This window comes from Maniola jurtina, chromosome 20, assembly GCF_905333055.1.
Source record: "Maniola jurtina chromosome 20, ilManJurt1.1, whole genome shotgun sequence".
Lineage (NCBI taxonomy): Eukaryota > Metazoa > Arthropoda > Insecta > Lepidoptera > Nymphalidae > Maniola > Maniola jurtina.
The window spans coordinates 5,942,842-5,963,176 of record NC_060048.1 but is presented as its reverse complement, the minus strand read 5'-3'; the positions used below and the strand labels follow the sequence as shown (position 1 = coordinate 5,963,176).

The following is a 20,335-nucleotide window of genomic DNA, read 5'->3' as shown; positions in this document are numbered from 1 at the left end:
ACTGACTGGGAAGCGCTCTAAAGGGGCGCCGCACGTATGTCGGCGGGCACCGGCGCAGACGGAGCCCATACTTGTATAAATTCAATAACTTGAAAATATCACAAACTTGACATTGGCTAATCAGAGTAAAGCCAGATTTAAAGAAAAAAAAAAAACTCTTTGCATCATATACATTGTCAAGTGTCAGTGTCATACATGACAGTTGACAATTGACATAACTAAACTAATTGACTTCACTTCACAATGACTTCACAGTTCACACTTCACATTATTTACATTCGTTTTTCGTTTAAATCCTCAGAGTATTTCCTATTGTTATTTCTTATAAACGTAGTATTTACCATTGGTATTTACATGTTTCTATATGTCAATTATTTGCCTGCTTGGTACTTCAAAAAAAGAGTATAAAATGTAATTTTTACTTGCAAAAATGTCGAGTGCTTTCGTAAACTATACGAGCTTTATGCGACAAGCTCTCCATAAGTTGATACCATCATCCATTATTGGTGAAGTAGCCTGTTTTGTGTTCTACGATAACCATCCGAGAGACGAGAGGTGCCTGGACGTAACCATTTGTACCAATAGTGGCGAGGTGCTTGAGTATTATCAACGTGAATTAATTTCTTCACTTCTAGTGGAAAATACAGGCGAAGTCAAGGAAATAAAAATTTTACGAAATAGTAAATGTGAACTTTTTTATTTACTAAAGACATGGGATGAGATAGTCATTTTATCGAGAAATGAGAATCTTCAGGTACCTAAGTACCTATTTATTTATTTAATACTAGACTATGCTCGCGATTTCGCGTGGATTTAGGTTTTGTAAAAAGCACGGGGCTTTGGGGGTGTGTGGGGCGTTCGCTCCCTGATTGCCTTCTCAACCTGTCCCTTACTATAAGTAGGTGTTATAATATAACACAATCATGGGAAAACCTGAAAACCGTATCTAAATGTGTTCATGAACAAATATTATTTTCAATTTTTAAACTTAGATAACTTTACTAAGTGTAAAGTGTGGGTACCACATGAAAGAGCTTTGCACATACATTAAAAAACAGATTTTTATTAATTTTATGCATGAGTATTACTTGTTGATTTATCATATGAAATGTCAAAAAAAATACTGTTCTTCATTATCTCCAAAGTTAACCAATTGAAAAATCTGTAGTAATTATGGTCAATAGAAGTTTATATATATTTTAAAGAAAAAATAGAACTAGTTAATGCTCTTATTATGATAGTTTTTTGATATCTGACTAGTATTATAAACACAAAAGTTTGTATGTATGGATTTTTCACGCAAAAACTTGGTGGATTTTGCTGAAATTTGGAATGGAGATAGATTATACCCTGGATTAACACATAGGCTATTTTTATCCAGGAAAATCAATTTTAAAAACCCTTAATCCACGGGAACGAAGTTGCAGCGGGCTTCTGCTAGTTAACAATAAACCTTTACGAACAATTGTTTTGCGTTGCTTGAGAAGACTAATTTAATTTTAATTTTATCAAATATACTCTACAGCTATTAAGTAATACAATTTGGTTTTTCTTTCAGGTACATAAGAGAGTTTCCAACATTGAATCATATAAAGTAGAAGATTTAGAATGCACAGGTCAGGCTAGCTTGAAAATAATTCAGAAGAATGATGCAATACCGTTAGTGTTTGATGACAATTTCAATAATTTAACCCAGAAACAGATAGAATCGAGCAATGCAAAGTCAGAAGAATTGTTGCCCATCGTCAAACAACTTATGAATAAATTGACACAAGCAAAGTATACGACAAATCACAATGAGCAGAAATATAAAGAGTATGTCAATATGAGGCAAACGGCAGCATTTTCTCTGTTCCAGAAGACAACTTTTAAATCAGAAGATTCTGTTCCTAAACTTTGTTTGAATCAGGTAAATTCATGATCTTGTTGTTTACATAATAATATACTAACAGCTTTATTAGTAGGTATAGGCTGTGCCTATTCATATAAATAGGGAACTTTTAACAAAATCTCGCAGCCTCAATGTCACTGGCAGGCATCAAATGTTAGTACATTTGACGCAGGTAGTCTTATAGTAGTCCTATTTTTCTATGATTTCACATCACCCTAGCCTAATATTTCATATAATCGTAGATTTAGGATCAAACCAAAAGTTTCTTAACTCTAGTTAACCTGGTATGGGTTTACAAGCATAACCTTATTGATACATATTTCATTTCATAGATTTCCAACTTGCTGCAAGTAACTGTGAAACCTCCAATTGTAAAGATGTGCAATGAAAAAGTTGTTATTGTAATAAGCTTGAAAAATAATAATAATGTGTAAGTTTTTATTTTATTTTAATAAACAATTACGTATTTACTTAATTTAGTATAGGAGCTAGTTGTACCTAACACACTAAACTGACAGGTTTAAAAGTAGTACATACTTAAGTACTACCTTTCGCAATGTTTTCTTGGGGTTAAAATCTTTACTTGAAAGGGTCCAGTTTAAGAAATTAGCTCTAGTATCGACTATAACTCACAAATTAGTCGATACTAGAGCTAATTTCTTAAACTGGACCCTTTCAAGTAAAGATTTTTATATAAACCTGTGAGGATGATATTGCCATTGACACAATTAAAATGCCATTAGCCTACGTTGTCCTATTAGTTAACAAATTGCGAAAAACCAAATTAAATTTGAATTTCGCGGGCAGACCCGTCTCATACCCCTTAAAGTCACTTATTTAGTTAGACATTTATATTTTGTGTAGTAGGGCTTCCCCTAGAGTTGTGTAAAAGAGCTGAAAGAGTTATAAAAATTGGTTCACTAGTTTCAAAGTTGATTGATTCCAAACAAACAAATCTTTCCTCTCTATAATATAGTTAGTACAGATAAAATATTAATTTAATTTAGATTTTAATTTAATTTCTATGGTTCAGTATTTTCAAAGTTGATGGATTACAAAAAAAAATCTTTCTTCTCTGTAATAGTATAGAAAATATTATTTTAATTTAGATTTTCATTTTATTTTTGATAGTCATCATCTTATATAAGTATGCTCTTACATCAACTTTATGCTTTGTATTACAGGCCCTTAAAAGAAGTATGTGTTCTTCTCAATAGTGATTCAAAGCAATCGGTAGAGAACAATACAAAAGTTTTTGAAACTATTTCCAAACCACCACATTGGAAGGAAAGAGATGCAGAAATTAGTAGTTACAATGAATCTACAGTTGTAGCTACTGTCGACTTGAAAGAACTCCAGTTTGATACAGCGAGCAGAATAGAATTTGAGATTGCCCTATCTTATACCAAAAGTGGGAAGATTCAAATACAGCCGATCGAGAGTGTTTCAATATCGCCATTGGATGTAATGGGGGAGAATTCTGATGTTTTGTCCTGCAGTGACATTGGTGAGTTTCTTTACCTGCATCATTGTAGCATCTACTTTGCATTTTAATCAGGGTCTCATCATCTTCATCACCCCATCGCCAGCTCACTACTGAGAACAGGACTTCTTTCAGTATGAGAAGGGTTCGGCCATAGTCATACCAAAGTGTAGCACAAAGCAGTGGTATCCTAGTAGTAAGATGTCAGCCTCCATTTAGGAGTATCTGGGCACGTGACTCCTAACTTTTAAGAAAACTTTTAGAAGCTCACTAGAGGAGGCCTATGTTCAACAGTGGACATCCACAAGAGTAATGAAAAGTCAAAAACGTTGCTGTGTTGTAGGCTGAAAGGCTGAGACAACAGGGGTTTTTAGCCGGTAAGAGTGTCTTTACCCAGTGGGTGTCCATGAAGATTTCCCCGGCTGTATAAAAAAACCTGTGGACGTTTGAATGCTGACATAGTACACGCAAAATAAGTAATCCAATCTGAAGTTGTAACATGGCGGTTGGCGCCGGTCATAGATTAATCATTAAATATACAAGCCTGGATGAGATCTGCTTTGCATAATCATACACCTCGTGTTCAGATTGGAGTAATTATTTTGCGCATACTATAATAATATGCAGCCAGTCCTAAGTTAGGGGTTTCTCAATTCATATGAACGTAACGTATAATATATGCTGCGTATGCGAAACGCAGCGTTAGTAAGACGTTACGCATTAGAGTGAAAAGGCATCTTCTTGGTAAACACGTCCCATCTTAGGCCACATCATCACTTTCCATCAGGTGTAGTCTTAATGCAAGCTATCTCTACCAAACGTCAAAATCGGTTCTATAGATGGGTCGTGAAAAGCTAACAGACGAACAGACAGGTACACTTTCTCATTTGTATTACATAATAATATAGATATATGTATCTGTATTTTTCCAGATCCCACATATTTGGTGCTATCGATTCTCGCTACGTCAGAATGCTTTGATCTGCGCCTCAGGCACATAACAAAACAAGATGATAATGTGGTAACACTATCGGACATATTTCACACGTATTTGAAAATGGAAAAGTGCCTGGATAATGTTGCCATACATAAGATTAAACCATTCCACAAACTTTACGGGGTTATGGCTGTTTTTAATGACAATATCCAGGGCACCAATATAATGAATGTTCAAGTTTATACAAGGTAAGTAAACTTTTTATTAACTTTATGTGGATGAAATCACAGACATCAGCTAGTTTTACTATAGTATTTCTATTCTTTTAAGGTTTCCATCTCAAGTATTGGCTTTAATGCATTACATGTATGACGTAGTACCACACAGAATTATTGCTACTACATCAGACTACAGAATATGCGAAATTAGCAATGACTTGTCAAATTACAATGAAAAATCTCAAACCACTGAGGAAATCAATTACAAGGGTTGTGCTTCGGCAATTATGAATCAGACAAAGTTGATAAAGGAATTTATTGATGAATGCACTGTAAAAATGAGTGAGGATAGAAATCCAGAGATCCAGGAAAAAGTTGGTACGGAGGTTGACTTGATGGCTTTGGGAGTGCCGAAATATTTAGAATTTAGAAACAAAATACTGGAAGAGAGTTTGAAAGGAATCAAGAGTATATCGTTGCATGAAGATCAGCCGTCATTTGATGATGATTTGGATTGCATGATTATTGATGATTGAAAAAATAGTAAGTAAAAGCAAGTTGCGACAGTGCGGCATGCTACTAATGGAAACATTAAAGCAGCAGCGCACGGGCGACTAGTCGCCCGGCAACTCAGTTGACAGCGACCGTAAGAATCTGTAATTTATATGGAAGTCGCCGTGATCATGCGCACGGAGTCGCCGCAGCTCCGTGCGTATAGACTCTGCAACTTCTATACAAATCACAGATTCTAACGGTCGCCGTCCTAGTCGACCGTGCCTAATGGGTCTCTGAGATCTAAAGAGCGCACTTTGCCTTTGCTCAGACTTAAGACAATTATGGCCGATTCACACCAATCGCGAATGCGCGCGTATACGTGACACATGCGTAGTGCGAGTGAACCCATAGGCGTAACTGCACGCATTACGTCTACGTGAACGTTCACGCCACGCAAGCGGTATGCCATGTTTCATACAGTTCCGTGTATTACAACGTAATGGTACTCGCTACGTCTACGCTTACGCAACGCTTACGTAGCCTGTGTGAACGAGCTCTTAAAACGAGACAGCGTTATACCGCTGGCATAAATCTGTCTCGTTTTAACTGAAACTTAAGTCAAAGCGCGCTCTATAGATCTCACCCTTAGACTATTACGGTACGTCTGTCTGCCGACTATTCTTGCTGCATTTTAAATTATTGTACCTTGCGGCTCTGTCGCATGCCGAAATGTCGCAATTTGTTGCTCAGGCCTTGAAGCTTATAAAATGCCACTGTGATAGTAGTAAACAAATAAATAGAATGTAAGGGCTCATACACCGTTGAAAAAGCACTGCGTTAAGGGTATGTTTCCACTGAAGTGCATGAGATTTTGATCGCTGTACAAGTAATATATTTAAAAAAAAACCATTGTCAAAAATATTTTTTATTCAAAATTGTGATACTTATTTATTACTTACAATAAAATGGAAATATAAAATTAATAATAATTAATTCAGACTTTGTCTATTAAACTTACATAAAGTACAAAATTATTCAACTTCTGACTTAACTAAAAAATACTTAAAATAATAATAAACAGTCACGTAATCAGAGCTCAGGCGTCTTTGTTTACTACATTTTGTTTGTAGACAATATTGTTGTTAACTATTCGTACTAATGTTATAAATGCGAAAGTGTGTCTGTCTGTCTGCTAGCCTTTCATGGCATCGCGGGCACAGATGTTTTATCCCGGAAAAGAGTTCCCACAAGATTTTTAAAAAACCTAAGTCCACGCGGACGAAGTCGCGGGCATCATTTAACTTAAACTATAATCGAAACAAAAATAAAGAATACATTACAATAATGGTTTATTAAGTTTCTAAATATTTGATTGCAAAAATCATAAAAAGACAGTCCTTGGAGTCAGACTACGTCACTATTATTTAAGGATAGTTTACACCTATACCGATTAGCGCTTTTGAATTAAATGCCGAGTTTCGCGGTCCAGCATCTCGTTTGGTGTAAACTAGGCCTTAAATATTAAATAAATACTGCATGTAAAGAGAGCATAATATGCGGATATTGTTTAATTTTTATAGTGTTTAGTACACTTGAAGAAAGTTTAGATATAAGGTGAAATAAATACATAATACAGTCCAGACATTGAGTTTAAATTATCTCATTTAATTTGTACCAATCCTTTTTTTTGGGACGAAACCATACATCTAGACAACGTAGCCGGAAAAGGCGAAACGCGGACAACTCCCAAGATAACTCTTGTTTGGGTTACGCAGATATGACGCGTCATTACACAGCCTGTGTGAACGAGCTCTAAGTATGAAATAAGCCAAATAAATATATCGATTGTCTACCCGCATTATGTAATTATATCGATTCAATAGTCTAATTTTAGTATTTAATAATTCACCCTACATATATTAATTTACTTAATAATTAAAATAAAATTGAGCCTTTAATAATAATTAACACTAAATAGAATTTATATCTAGTCATAAAAATTAACATTATCAATAACAAAATACGGCAAACATACAAAATTGATCTATAATAATAATATACCTAATATAAAACACGTCAAAATTCGATACCCGGTTTATTCCTGTTGTTAGCACCATTTATCAGCTATTATTAAAATAATATGATTATTATTTATTATATTGATTCCTAAAATACCCACAACCGTTAGAATATGTGTTGGGAATAATCAATCCTTGGAATAATCAAAAGTAAGCAGAAAGTAGGTAAGTATACCATGATAAAACAAAATTATAATATTCATAAAGTGTAGACTTTTTAGTAATATTTTTTTTTTCCTCTCTCGTCTGGCTTTTACAATGATTAGCCAATGTCAAGTTTGTTGTTATTTGTAACAAGTTAGCTAAACTATACAAGTATGGACCCCGTCTGTGCCGCCGCTCGCCGACATACGCACGGCACCCCCTTAGAGCGCTTTTCAGTCAGTTTTAACAAAAAAAAACACTCCAAAAAGTCACAACACGCGCGCCAGCAAACGCCACCACAGACGAAGTCCAGTAATATTTATGTATTGATAAGAATTTTACTGTAAACTAACGGTCAAAATAATGCTCAATCTATTAACTTGTCGATAAGTTGCTTAGCAACGCTGTTATTTGTCAAAAAGTCTTGACGAATAACAACATTGCTAAGTAACTTATCAACAGATTACAGATAGATTGACTTTAATTTTGGCCGATAATCGACAAAACTAAAGGTAGGTATTTCTATCCCTTTCACAATGTTCTACGTAGAAAGAGATGTGGAAGAGTGTGGTATGATGTGTAAGAAAAAACTGAGGTGCCGAAAATGGTTTTTTATAATGATTGTGATAATTCAATGTATTATTCCAAATTGCTTATTCTCAACAAGTAACAACCAAATAACGTATGCTCTATTACATAACGGAGGGGATTAAGAAACTGCTTCTAGCGTAAAACCCCTCTCCGGAGCAATCTATATTTGTCAGGTACTAGGAAGCCAAATTTTGCTGCCTGACTCTGCTTTATATTTACAAAAAGTCATAAAATAAAATTTATCTACCTATAATACACATAACAACAATATATTTAACACATTTTACATCAAAACACAGAAAGCAATTTCTTAAAAGCTAAATAATATCTAGAAAGATATAATTATCTATCTATTAAACTGTACAAAGATAAACAGGTATTATAATATTTTATTTATTACTCTGTTTAACATTTAATTATTCTATTATTGCATTGCACGTCCGGCCTTTCTTCGTTATATTATTATTAGTTACAATTAAATTAGACTAATGGATCTATATATTTTTGCAGAGGTATTGTATGTATTCATAATTTTATAGGTATCAAACTATACTTACGTCTATAACTAAAAGTATTGGTTAATCTATTATTGCACTGTGTTTATTTATTATTGCACAAGTTTCACTGGCTATGATTTTCACTTCTAACTTTAATTTTTCTCCTAGTATCTTTAGGCACTTTGGTAGTGTTTTTCATGATCTCGTTAGTATGTTTTTGACAATTGCCAAAATACACTGAATGTGTTTCAATACTTTCAGCGCCAGATTCACTCCTAGCTTCGTCCCCCGTGTCGTCACTTTCAGTACAACTAGCTATTTTTGCGATGACTAATTTTCGTTGAATTTGCTTAGAACTCGTCGAGTCACTACTGAGATAACCAGAATCTTCTATATTGGTACCCTTTTTCCGTCGAAACTTAGTCCTATGAAAGTTATCTCCTTTCTGAGTTCTAACGAATGTATTAGTGTTTATTCCGCTGCCATAACAACTTTTCATCCTTTTAGAACTTCGGCTGTCATCTAATTTCATGTCACTGTGGCTCGATTGTGCAAGATAAAGATCTTCATGTTCCGAGTTTGGAGAATGAGTGGATGATGTAACTGGGATTTGTGAAGCTTTACATATGGAATCACGAGGAGACATGTTATCGCGAATTATATCGGACTCTGATATTGTATTATTCGTCCTTGGACTAACACTTCTACTGTGCATTATAGAGGAAATGTGTTCTATTTCTGTGTTATCACATTGTACTCTTTTAGATACTTTAGGATTTTCATATATGGTATCTTCAATTGGTGGCAAAGGCGGCAAAATATCAGGTCGAGCTAAGTTTTTAAGTTGTTTTATAGTAGGCGGTGTGCATTGTCGTTGCCTCTTCGAATGCCTTAGTTCTAATGTTAATATTCGACTATCTTCAGAGGTCCATCCATTGGACGATAAATCCAAATTATCGTCAGTTGTATCTTCTAGTGATTTTGAGCTACTGTATATATTTGGCGACAGCTTTGGGCGACTCTGAAAATGACGCTGATGTTCATGATCATTTCTTAAGCTGTTGAACTTGTTTGAACCTTCACTTTTTGCATTGTTCTTAATGAATGTGCCACTGTTTCTTAGTTCTATGCGTTCATGATTTCGGGGTTTTGTAGTACCGATGTTTTTCAATAGATCTTTTCGACTAAATTGAATACTTTCTATAATCTCTCTGTGCTTTGGATGTTTACGGTCTAATGTGTCTGGTTCGAAACCGTCTGATTCATGAATTTTTATATAGTTTTCTGGTGGGTCTTTTACTTCTATTGTCAAGCATCCAGGTCTCTCTTCTAAATTATTCGATTGAAATAATTTTCTACTTCCCATTGAGCTTTCAGAACCGCTTGGCGAGGTTGGCGCACTGCTAAAATTATAACTGTTGTTTACATACACCTCAGTTACCAAGCTATAATTAGAATTAGGTTTTAATTTAACATCAATAGCGGGTTCCACTTTAGTCTTTTTTATTTCTATAACTTCATAGTGATCGTCATCTACTTGCATATTTGCTTCTGGTGATGGAGTGTTGCTAGTACCACTTGAGTTTGTTTTATATACAGCATTTCTCATTGTAAGTTCTTCTTCTAATGGCAAGGCATTGCTTAAACTTGGACTCGCTTGGGATGATGAAACATCGGGATAATCAATAAGACCAGTTTTAGCTTTTTTATTTGATGTTCGTTCAAGGCTGTCTGTTTCGTATTCATTTCCTGAAGGTATATCTGAGTTGTTTTTGGTATATGTGGTTTGAGCCTCATCTGGTGTTAAATGTTTTGGGCACCGTTCTTCATCTGAACTGCTTAAATTATATGATGACCTTGAGAAATTATCAAGAGCTACAGCTTCATTTACCATATCTGGTAAAGCATTGTTTTTTATTAAGGTGTTTCCGTTTAGTTTAGTGCCGTCGAGTTTCTTCCGTAAACTCCCAGAACGATATCCATTGAAATCAATGGGCCTTATATCGTCTACACGTGAAACAGTTTGGCGATGATTATTTTCAGATTCAGCATCGTCAAATTCTGGTAAAGGAATATTGAAGTTTCGTACACATGGTTCCGATCTTACTGAACGGGAAGCATTTCTCTTGGAACGTGCGAATTCATCTGTTACATTCGCAGTGTGAGATGAACAAAAACTGTTTTGTTTTTGTAACTGACATTGCTTTTCATTGTTTGGTAAAGATAACAACGAAATAGCTAAGTTTTGGGTTTGGCTTTCATTGTAAAATACTTGTTTTCCAATTGGAATATTTTCTAACCATTTTCTGATGCTGTTTTGTTTTTCTCCTTTGTCACCAAGACAGTTTGAACAGGCAGTTATATCGTACTTCATGAATGTTTGGACATCATCATTAGTGTTATTTGTTTTGCATCCCGGACAGCCTAAGCAATTAGAAGATTTCTTTCTACTATTCTCTCTTTTAAGGCTAACTACGCTTCCACTTCGTTGACTGCCCATGCCGTGGTAAAGATCAACGCTGTTTCCATTATTTGGATAAGTTTCTTCTTCTGGTATATGATTTAAGACTGGATGAAAGCGCTTTGTAGCCATTTTTTGTTTAGCGATTGCTATAACTTCTCGAATTTTTGAAAGGAATTCAATTGCCGCAGCAGGGGGATCCTGGAAAATAAAATTAAGATATCAAGACATAGACAATAGATTTTTTTGTCAGGATATATTTGTTAAGTTTTAGAATGTTGTTTTCTAATATGTAAATAGGGGTTTCTGTAACTAGGTACTTACTGCCATTAAATGAGGTTCGAAGTACGCTGGGTTAAAGTAAAGTTTGCGCCGTGTTGTTCCCACTGGTCTTGCGATCTCACGGTCGTCTATTGTCTCTACTATGGACACATGCTCATCTGGAAGACGTTCTATGCTTGATTCATCTCTATGATTTAATTCCAAACCATCCCCTTGATGTCTTATTTCTTTCATATGCCTATGTATAACTACAGATGTTTCATTCTGAAAATTTAAATACCTTGAATAAGAGCCTTGTTTTTGAATAGAAGAAGTTATTAATTCTAGAAAAATACGTACGTTAAAGGCATTTTCTTCACCATGTAAACTGCTATCAGGGAAATCTTCAGAATCAGAAAGATCGCTAGTAAAGCTTTTATTTTCATGGAATTGTCTTCCAACATTCAATAATGGGTTTTTCTTAACCACTCCATCGTCTTGGCCCAATGCATTGGCCAATGATTGAACCCTTTCATTATTTATTCTTATGATATCATGTTCCGTTATAGCGGTTCCATCTTTTTTTCGTAGCACTTTGAGTTTCCTCAAAGCGTTGTCTTCAGCGGAGGCTTTGCGGCGCCGTTTGATGTGTAAGTAGAGGAAAACAGAGGCGACGTATATAAGACCGAGTAGTAAGGAACTGATTCCGATTGCTATGTACTCTGTGACACTCAGTCCAGATGTGCTAGATGTTTCGGAAGTTTGTGCGTTAGATGCGAACTGAACCTCAGTTATATCTGAAATTGAAAAAATACATTACTTATGTTATGAAAAATGGCGAAGTCGCCCTTTCAGCAAGAATGTGCGAGGATGCTTAGTAAAAAGAAGACATCAAAACTTTTACACCTTAGTTTAACTTTAGGATCTTTGAAAAAGCTCAAACAGTTAGGCCCGATATCGAACTGAGCGCAGCGAAGAGATGTGTACAGTCAACCAATCAGATTTCTAAAAGATGACGTGATATTTTTTTTACGTTATCTATTTTGAAACTGATTGGTCGGACTGAACACATCTCCTCTCCTCTCCGATTATGTTTGTTCTGTCTTTCCCAAAAGGACTCTTTAATCTGATACGAATAATTTTGTCTAAAATACAAAGTTTTTGCTTTTAAACTTACTGTTAGAATGCCTTGGAGGCGTGCCCTGGACCCTAAATGCAACACACGGTGTAAACACCCCCCTCAGATCTAAGGGGGATATTGGCGTGGTGGAGATATCTCGACATAGCAGCCGCACCACCATGACGCGTCCAGACATGCGCTTGCGCACTTCATCTTCACCGCTCCACTGGAATGTTATAAGTAATAATATAATATAATATCATTATTTTATTTAATGGTGAGATATTTATTCAAATATGTTTATTATTAAATATTATTCAAATCATAGTTATTCAAACACTGACCGATTTTAAAATAATCCAAAAAGAATTAAAGAAATAGGTACTACCTACCTGTAGAAAGGTTCTGCCTTCATCACGAAACAAACTAAATGGCACGTCAGCATCGACCGTGTTGCGGAGATCCAGAAAGCCTTTTCGGGTCAGGAACTGGGCTCCTGACACAGCGCAGATCGGAGTTTTCACATCTGAAAAATATCAAATTATAGATCATCAGACCGCACGTCTAATCACCATCACCAACCACAATCGGCAGCTACAATGTCACGACCGCAACCACCTCTGATTGGTTGAAGGTCGCTCACTATTAGCATCAATAATTACGATTGTAATAATGATTGATGCAGGTTTTACGGAATCGAGCTACGGGTGTTTTCACAAGTAGTCAAATCAGTATCAAATCAAATCATTGTCAAACGGCAAAACACGCGCTTGGTATGCGAGCTTAGCTATCAAATACTGGCATGTGACGTCACAACGATTTGACCTGCTTTTTTACTTTAATCGATAACTTGAAATGGTTATTCCACTTATACAAAGGACATGGATTTTACATATTTTGGAAGACTATTTTTGACCCTAGACAAATACCGTATTGTGTATACCGATCTACTTGGAAGTAAGTAGTAGGTAATAATTTCCTGTCAAGTATAACTTGAATACCTTCAAGCACTGACTGTTTAGAAGGTCATTGCCTTCAAGGCAAGAGTGAATACCTAGGCATCTTCTAGGCAAGCGCGCTCCAACAGAGACCTCAACATTGCTTTGTACTCGTAACTCAGGCACGATTGTCGTCAAGTGCGAGCCTATATCCTCCATGCTTTGAAATGCTCCATCTCTGCTTTAACCAACTTTTAAAGCCTCGATAGCTCAACGGTTGAGGAGCGGACTGAATTCCGAAAGGTCGGCGGTTCAAACCCCACCCGTTGCACTATTGTCATACCCACTCCTGGCACAAGCTTTACGCGGGAGTATTAGTCATGATTAGCATGGCCAAAGCCAAAAAAAATTTCAACGCCAAATACCTAGCAGTCAAAGATTAGGAAAATTAGAACAGATCGTTTTCTCAATAGTTACGAGTAAAATAAATTAGGCATCGTAATATCGCTATTAGTAAAATAAATTGATGTAGGTGGGTGCTTACTGTGGAAGGTGATTTCTCGAGATGGATGTATGATTTGACCTTTGAGCGGCAAATAGATAAACGGGATCCGTTGCACAGCGGTACCGGAGCCGAAGGTTGCCAGGGAGCATTCTGCAATTGATAGCAAACATATTAACAAAGCTGTGATATCCTAGTGGTTAGAACGTCCGCCTCCTAATCGGAGGTCGGGGGTTCGATCCCGGGCACGCATCACTAACTTTTCAGTTATGTGCGTTTTAAGCAATTATATATCACTAACTGTGAAGGAAAACATCGTGAGGAAACCTGCATGCTTGAGAGTTCTCCATGTTCTCAAAGGTGTGAGAAGTCTGCCAATCCGCATTGGGCCAGCGTGGCAGACTATGGCCTAAACCCTTCTAATTCTGAGAGGAGACCCGTACTCAGTAGTGGGGTGGAAATGGGTTAATCATGACATTAACAAACTGCTCTACAAAAGTACTTGAACGAAATTGACAGGTAGAATAAGGGATTTAAACAATGACAAAGACTTAGATGAGTATCTAAGTAGAGGTATCTCTATCCACGGAGAGAAGTTCGTACAAGGCTCTCTCCGTTACATAATCTCATACAAATGACAAAGATAAAAGATTCAGTGGGCGTTAACCATCTTGAGTGGCCAACCAATCGCAAGCGAACCTATGCAGCTTCCACACGCTGGCTGTGTTCATCATTCAACCAAGGAAAGGAGTGTGCTCTTAAGGTGGAAGCGACGGGTCAGCCCGTGATGCACGGTGCTGTCTCATGCCCCTTAAAATACTAAGCCAGCTTTTTATTTTCGCTGTTGCATGAAAGTTCTCCGCAAGAGAAGCCTAACAAAAAAAAACCAATTTTATTAAAACCCCAATTTTTTATGCATCGAAGGCGTTATGTCAAATCATTGTGTAGGTATTTACTGTGCTTTCTGCCTACCTGCAATAATATGGGACAAATTACAAAAATGCCTGTCAATAAATCTGGCTTACGTAACTTTGTAAAGAGATTATCGATGCCCGAATTTATTACAGCTTAGCGAAAATTAAATGTGTCGCATCGTTTTTGCTTTCAATGTGGATTTTACTGTCACTAACGCCTAGCTTCGAGGTCACGATGGCACCTGATGGCATTCTTATTGTGTAATTTATATACGGGTGACCTATCCAATCTAGGTAAGAATTACCTATAATAATAATAAAAAATAATATTATAAATGCGAAAGTGTTTCTGTCTGTCTGCTACCTTTTCACGGCCCAACAGTTTAATCGATTCTGACGAAATTTGGTACAGAGTTAGCTTTAATCCCGGAGACGGACATAGGTTACTTTTTATCCCGGAAAATCAAACAGTTCCCGCGGGATTCCTAAAGACCCATCCGCTTAACCGATTTGTATGAAATTTGGCATCGACGTAGCTTGCGTCCTTATAATTGACATGGGCAACTTTTTATCCCGGAAAATCAACAGTTTCCACGGGATCTTTAAAATCCTAAATCCACTCGTAATAACTAATAACCCCTAGACCCTTAGGTCTCATTATTAGGATTTGAGTACAGGCACCTAGGTGTATTAGGCGGTATTAGTATGCTTACCTGCTGTTAGGATTAATAATATTGCCTACGTACTAGGTTAGATACCTACCGGATATTCATTTTATTAGCTATATGCATAATTCCGGACTCGCAGGTTTTACTATAATTTTATTGGGACTGACTAATAAACTGCAGAATAATCTACAAATTAAAGTGCCTATGTAGATAAGTAGTATAGCTAGGTACCTATAGTATAGATTTACCTTCATAAAGACCACACGAATAGATATCCACGTGTGATAAAGACGGTAGGCAATCCGATTAAATTGATATGAAAGTTAATATAATACAGTTCGGGTCCTACATTATCTATTATGAAAATATTATTACTTACCCAAGAAAGTTTATAGTCTGTTTGAAAAGGATCATTAACATTATCTATGCAGGCGAAATTGCTCAGCTTCCAGAATCATCGCAATGTCGCCTGTTTTTTAATTGGTCGTTTATCGGATATCATGATCAACCCGTTGCCGGCTCACTACTGAGAACGGGTCCACAGTTTTCCCCTTTCAGAATTAGAAGAGCTTAGACTATTACTCACCAAGCTGACCAAGGGCAGACTTCACACACCTTTAAAAACTCTCAGGCATGTATTTTTCCTCACGAGTTTCCTTTGCCATTCAAGCAAGTGATGTTTAATTGGTTACTCGCTCCATACAAATGCAATTTGGTTCAAGTATTTTGGAAAGTATGCTCAGGGAACTTCACAACCTTTTTCCTCCTTCACCGTTCTATCATAGAATAGCGAGAAACCGTGAACTTTGGCAGCCTTAGTGTTCGACATCAAATCTATAGTTCGCGACAAGTCGAGATGGCAATTAGGGTATGAGGCGGGAGACACCCCGCACACTCGCAAGTCACCCGGGTTAACGCGGGGGCTGGGCGGGTGTGCGGGGCGATCTCGATTGCCATCTCGATCTGTCGCATACTATACTTGTACGAAGCGTTTTTCTCAACGTTTCTGATACGAACCGCTAAGATGTGGAATACCCTTCTGAACGTCCGCGTTTCCTGCCAAGTATAATTGAATACCTTCAAGTTGAGGCTTCAAGGTAAGAGTAAATAGGCATCTTATGGGCAAAGAGTATGGCAAGAGCGCTTCTATCTAGGCCTCATAATTGCTCTGCTTCTCAGGCATGATTGTCGTCAAACGCGAGCCTATCTAACAACAAAAAAAGGGAGATAACTGGTTCAATGTATTTACATTGACATAATTATATGCCAACTTTGGAATTCAAAACACATAGGTAGGTATCTGAATTCTGAACTCTTTCACCACGTAGCCACAAGGAAGATATAGGCATTGCCTTTTTGTTTATACGGGTTGCCGGAATCCCAATAAAATTGATTGTAATAAATTAAGACTTCAATACCATTAGTTTATTAGTATGAATTTATACGCTTCGATTTACTTAGAGCGCTAGTGTGAAAAATTATAAATTTTCCCACTCTCATGACACCATGTCGAAATTAGCAACTCTATTTATTGAGTATGTATATTTTTATGTGCTAGAATGTAATGACTGATGAGGTTTTCACATCGATAGGGCACCCATTACGAACCACCATAACATCAGATGTTATGCGCTTACAAATTGGACTTTGGCTGGCTGCCTATTTTTATCCACGAAAAGAATGATGTGAGCCTCAATAGCTCAACGCTTAAAGGAGCGGATTGAATTCCGAAAGGTCGGTGGTTCAAACCCCACCCTTTGCACTTACTGTCGTACCAACTCCTAATTCAAGCATTACGTTTTTAGTAGGAGGAGAATGGGGAATATTAGTTAGATATTTTGTATAAGAGCTCCTGGGTTTTTATTCTAAGAAGAGCTCTCTCTGAACTGCGTAATCCCATACAAATGACAGATTCAAAAATCTCAGTGGGTGTTAATCATTTTGAGTCACCAACCAATCACAGACGAAACTATGTTTTCGAATTTATTTTCGAATGTTTTTGAGAACATCTTCGAATTGGATTTCGAATGTTTTTGAAAACCTGTTTGTAATTAGTTACTGACTAAAAATGGTTAGTTAACACCAACTGAGATGTTTGTCGCTGTCATTTGTATGGGATTACGTAACAGAGCCCTATGCTAACTTCTTTCCGTGGATCTAGTAAAGTACCTACCTTCAAAATTATTACAACACATCACGCCGGAAGTCTTTTTTCCAAGTTTAATTCAATTAATTAGGAAGATTAGTGGTTAAATGTTTACCCATGTGTTCATAATTTTTCTTTACTTGATGTTGCTTTAGTGGTCTAAGTGGTGAAAGTATTGTAACCGCATGTTTCAAGTGATGCGTTCATACTTTATACCTATGCGTTGGTATCATAGGTTGGTATTGTTATGTCACGTGCGCCAAGGTTTTGTTTGTAAACAATGATTACGTCGTCTCGTCTGAGGACAGGCGACGCAAGTCAACCGGAAATGTTCCGGAGACATAAGTTGCCGACATGCACCTACATTGTTAGTTTTGCATATACATACGTAACATCTTCCCCCCCCCCTCTTCTAAGTATATAATACCTATATAACTTAATAATGGCGGTGATAGCAAGTATAAAACTTGCGCCCGCGTGAAGCGAACAATAAAATTCAAAATGTGACATTATGACCCCTTGCATGTACCTATGTTAAAAGTATGCTGCTGATTTATTACTCTACCTACTTATTGTTGAGGCGCAAATCTCAAGCCCTATTTAGGCGAGAAAGATACCTTACGAACCTTCCCAAAATTTGGTGATTTGGCTTGATTTGATAGACCAGCTGTGGGCGTTTCAGTTGGTTTGATTTATTTATCTGGAAGGGCGTCGATGCAAAGCTCTCGCTCTTCCCTGGTCTTCCCTGAACAACGGAGCGCGCTGAGAACACGAACAAGCACACTCCGACTTCACAGAATCCCTTGCCCCAGTAGGTACCTACTCCACGCATACTCTACTAGTCCACTGTATCAGCAACTAGCCGATGCTCGCGGCTTCGCCCGCGTGGATTTAGGTTTTTCGAAATCCCGTGGGAACTCTTTGATTTTCCGGGATAAAAAGTAGCCTATCTCAATAAATAGTTTATTTGGATAAGGATTAGTATTTGACGATAATATGATCAATAAACATAGGCTAATAATTTTAATTACTTTTATTCTATGGAAAAGTGGTTATAATGGCTAAAATATAAATGTTTGGTTTATACTATCGCGGACTTTTTTGTAGGCATTATTGAGTTCTACAACTTGTCTATAGAAGTCAACCATGCATCTCTAACCAGCGTTCGCGAGAATCGTTAACGTACGGCAGTTTTTTCGACGCCTTACTCCACAATTTTCACTACCACGAAAAATCCTATCTATTTTCCGGGATAAAATATAGCCTATACGGATTCGGAAGAATCCCTCTAAGTAATAGTAAAAGAAATTTTGAAATCGGTCCAGTAGTTTTTGAGCCTAGGTATTCAATACAAACATACAAAAATACAAAAATACAAAGGTTTCCTCTTTATAATATTAGTATAGATTACCTGGTAGATCGTCGACACAAAGCTCTCGATCTTCCCTGAATAAAGGAGCGCGCTGAGGACACGAACAAGCACACTCCCCCTTCACCGAATCCCTTGCGTTCGCCGCACCCGCGCCGTATTCCACGCATCGCGCCGGCCCACATTCACCACCTGTATAACAATTTCAATAAATGAATAAACATAGTGAGTACCTACCATTACAACATCCATAAGAAAGCGGTTGAAGATTATTAACATATTTAATTGCATATTTGCGTGGATTAGCACAACGTTTTATGCGATTATTTATTTCTAACTTGTTCTATACGTAACTATGATATTATTATAAAATAGGTAGGTAATTATTTCACAAAGTGATTTCCTTTCAGTGAAATGCAATTCTATTACGAATTTAATAGCTCCGAAAAATATTATAGTTTGCTAAATTGTCTTATGTAACCATCGAAATTGCTTTCTACAGCCGGCTTGATTTCGACTTCGTTTGCAAATCCCCAGCCTCATAATTATTCTTGTCAAATCCAAACTATGCACAACGTTGCTCGGGACTAAATCTGGGCTGTAGGGTAGGAAGACTATCTCTGAATAACCTGCAGGTATCAGGAATAGGGAGTGAGCATTACGCTGGCGTCTCGTCTCGCCAGATCGCCAAGGCTGCAGTGGCCGTGGCGTTAAACGGCAGGAGCAGTCGCGCCATGCTGGCCACCGCCGCCCGCGTTCACGCATCCGCTTTGCCGCCGCATTCTTACCGAGTATAGCGAACACGTCGCCGGTGTCTCGTCTCGCCAGATCGCCGAGGCTAGCGGCGGCCGCGGCGCTCAACAGATGCAGTAGGAACAGCCCGGCCATGCTAGCCACCGCCGCCCGCGTTCACGCATCCGCTTTGCCGCCGCATTCTTACCGAGTATAGCGAACACGTCGCCGGTGTCTCGTCTCGCCAGATCGCCGAGGCTAGCGGCGGCCGCGGCGCTCAACAGATGCAGTAGGAGCAGCCCGGCCATGCTAGCCACCGCCGCCCGCGTTCACGCATCCGCTTTACCGCCGCATTCTTACCGAGTATAGTGAACACGTCGCCGGTGTCTCGTCTCGCCAGATCGCCGAGGCTAGCGGCGGCCGCGGCGCTCAACAGATGCAGTAGGAGCAGCCCGGCCATGCTAGCCACCGCCGCCCGCGTTCACGCATCCGCTTTGCCGCCGCATTCTTACCGAGTATAGTGAACACGTCGCCGGTGTCTCGTCTCGCCAGATCGCCGAGGCTAGCGGCGGCCGCGGCGCTCAACAGATGCAGTAGGAGCAGCCCGGCCATGCTAGCCACCGCCGCCCGCGTTCACGCATCCGCTTTGCCGCCGCATTCTTACCGAGTATAGTGAACACGTCGCCGGTGTCTCGTCTCGCCAGATCGCCGAGGCTAGCGGCGGCCGCGGCGCTCAACAGATGCAGTAGGAGCAGCCCGGCCATGCTAGCCACCGCCGCCCGCGTTCACGCATCCGCTTTGCCGCCGCATTCTTACTACCTGGAAGTAACAGGATAAACTCATTAAGTACAGATTATACCTCAAGCATTCTTATTAAAGTCATGAGTCAA

The 20,335-nt window shown here is 38.1% G+C and overlaps 2 protein-coding genes across 4 annotated transcripts; one reads left to right on the top strand and one right to left on the bottom strand.

Moving 5' to 3' along the window:
- Window positions 1-250: 250 nt before the first annotated feature.
- LOC123875472 lies at window positions 251-5,570 on the top strand. Its single transcript, XM_045921317.1, has 6 exons — window positions 251-754; window positions 1,559-1,909; window positions 2,224-2,321; window positions 3,076-3,398; window positions 4,307-4,559; window positions 4,642-5,570. Exons 1-6 carry the CDS (start codon window positions 431-433, stop codon window positions 5,063-5,065), a joined length of 1,773 nt encoding a protein of 590 aa, XP_045777273.1. The 5' UTR covers window positions 251-430; the 3' UTR covers window positions 5,066-5,570.
- Window positions 5,571-7,600: 2,030 nt separating this feature from the next.
- LOC123875468 lies at window positions 7,601-19,952 on the bottom strand. Of its 3 annotated transcripts, XM_045921309.1 has the most exons (8): window positions 19,806-19,952; window positions 18,756-18,905; window positions 13,659-13,769; window positions 12,569-12,702; window positions 12,234-12,402; window positions 11,417-11,853; window positions 11,120-11,341; window positions 7,601-10,996 (listed from the first exon to the last, which is right to left on the bottom strand). In XM_045921309.1, exons 1-8 carry the CDS (start codon window positions 19,903-19,905, stop codon window positions 8,459-8,461), a joined length of 3,861 nt encoding a protein of 1,286 aa, XP_045777265.1. In that variant the 5' UTR covers window positions 19,906-19,952; the 3' UTR covers window positions 7,601-8,458. The 3 variants fall into 3 exon arrangements, with proteins under 3 accessions (XP_045777265.1, XP_045777263.1, XP_045777264.1); XM_045921307.1 differs by having other exon boundaries at window positions 11,120-11,853; XM_045921308.1 differs by lacking the exon at window positions 19,806-19,952 and adding an exon at window positions 19,502-19,621 and having other exon boundaries at window positions 11,120-11,853.
- Between the last annotated feature and the right edge of the window lie 383 nt (window positions 19,953-20,335).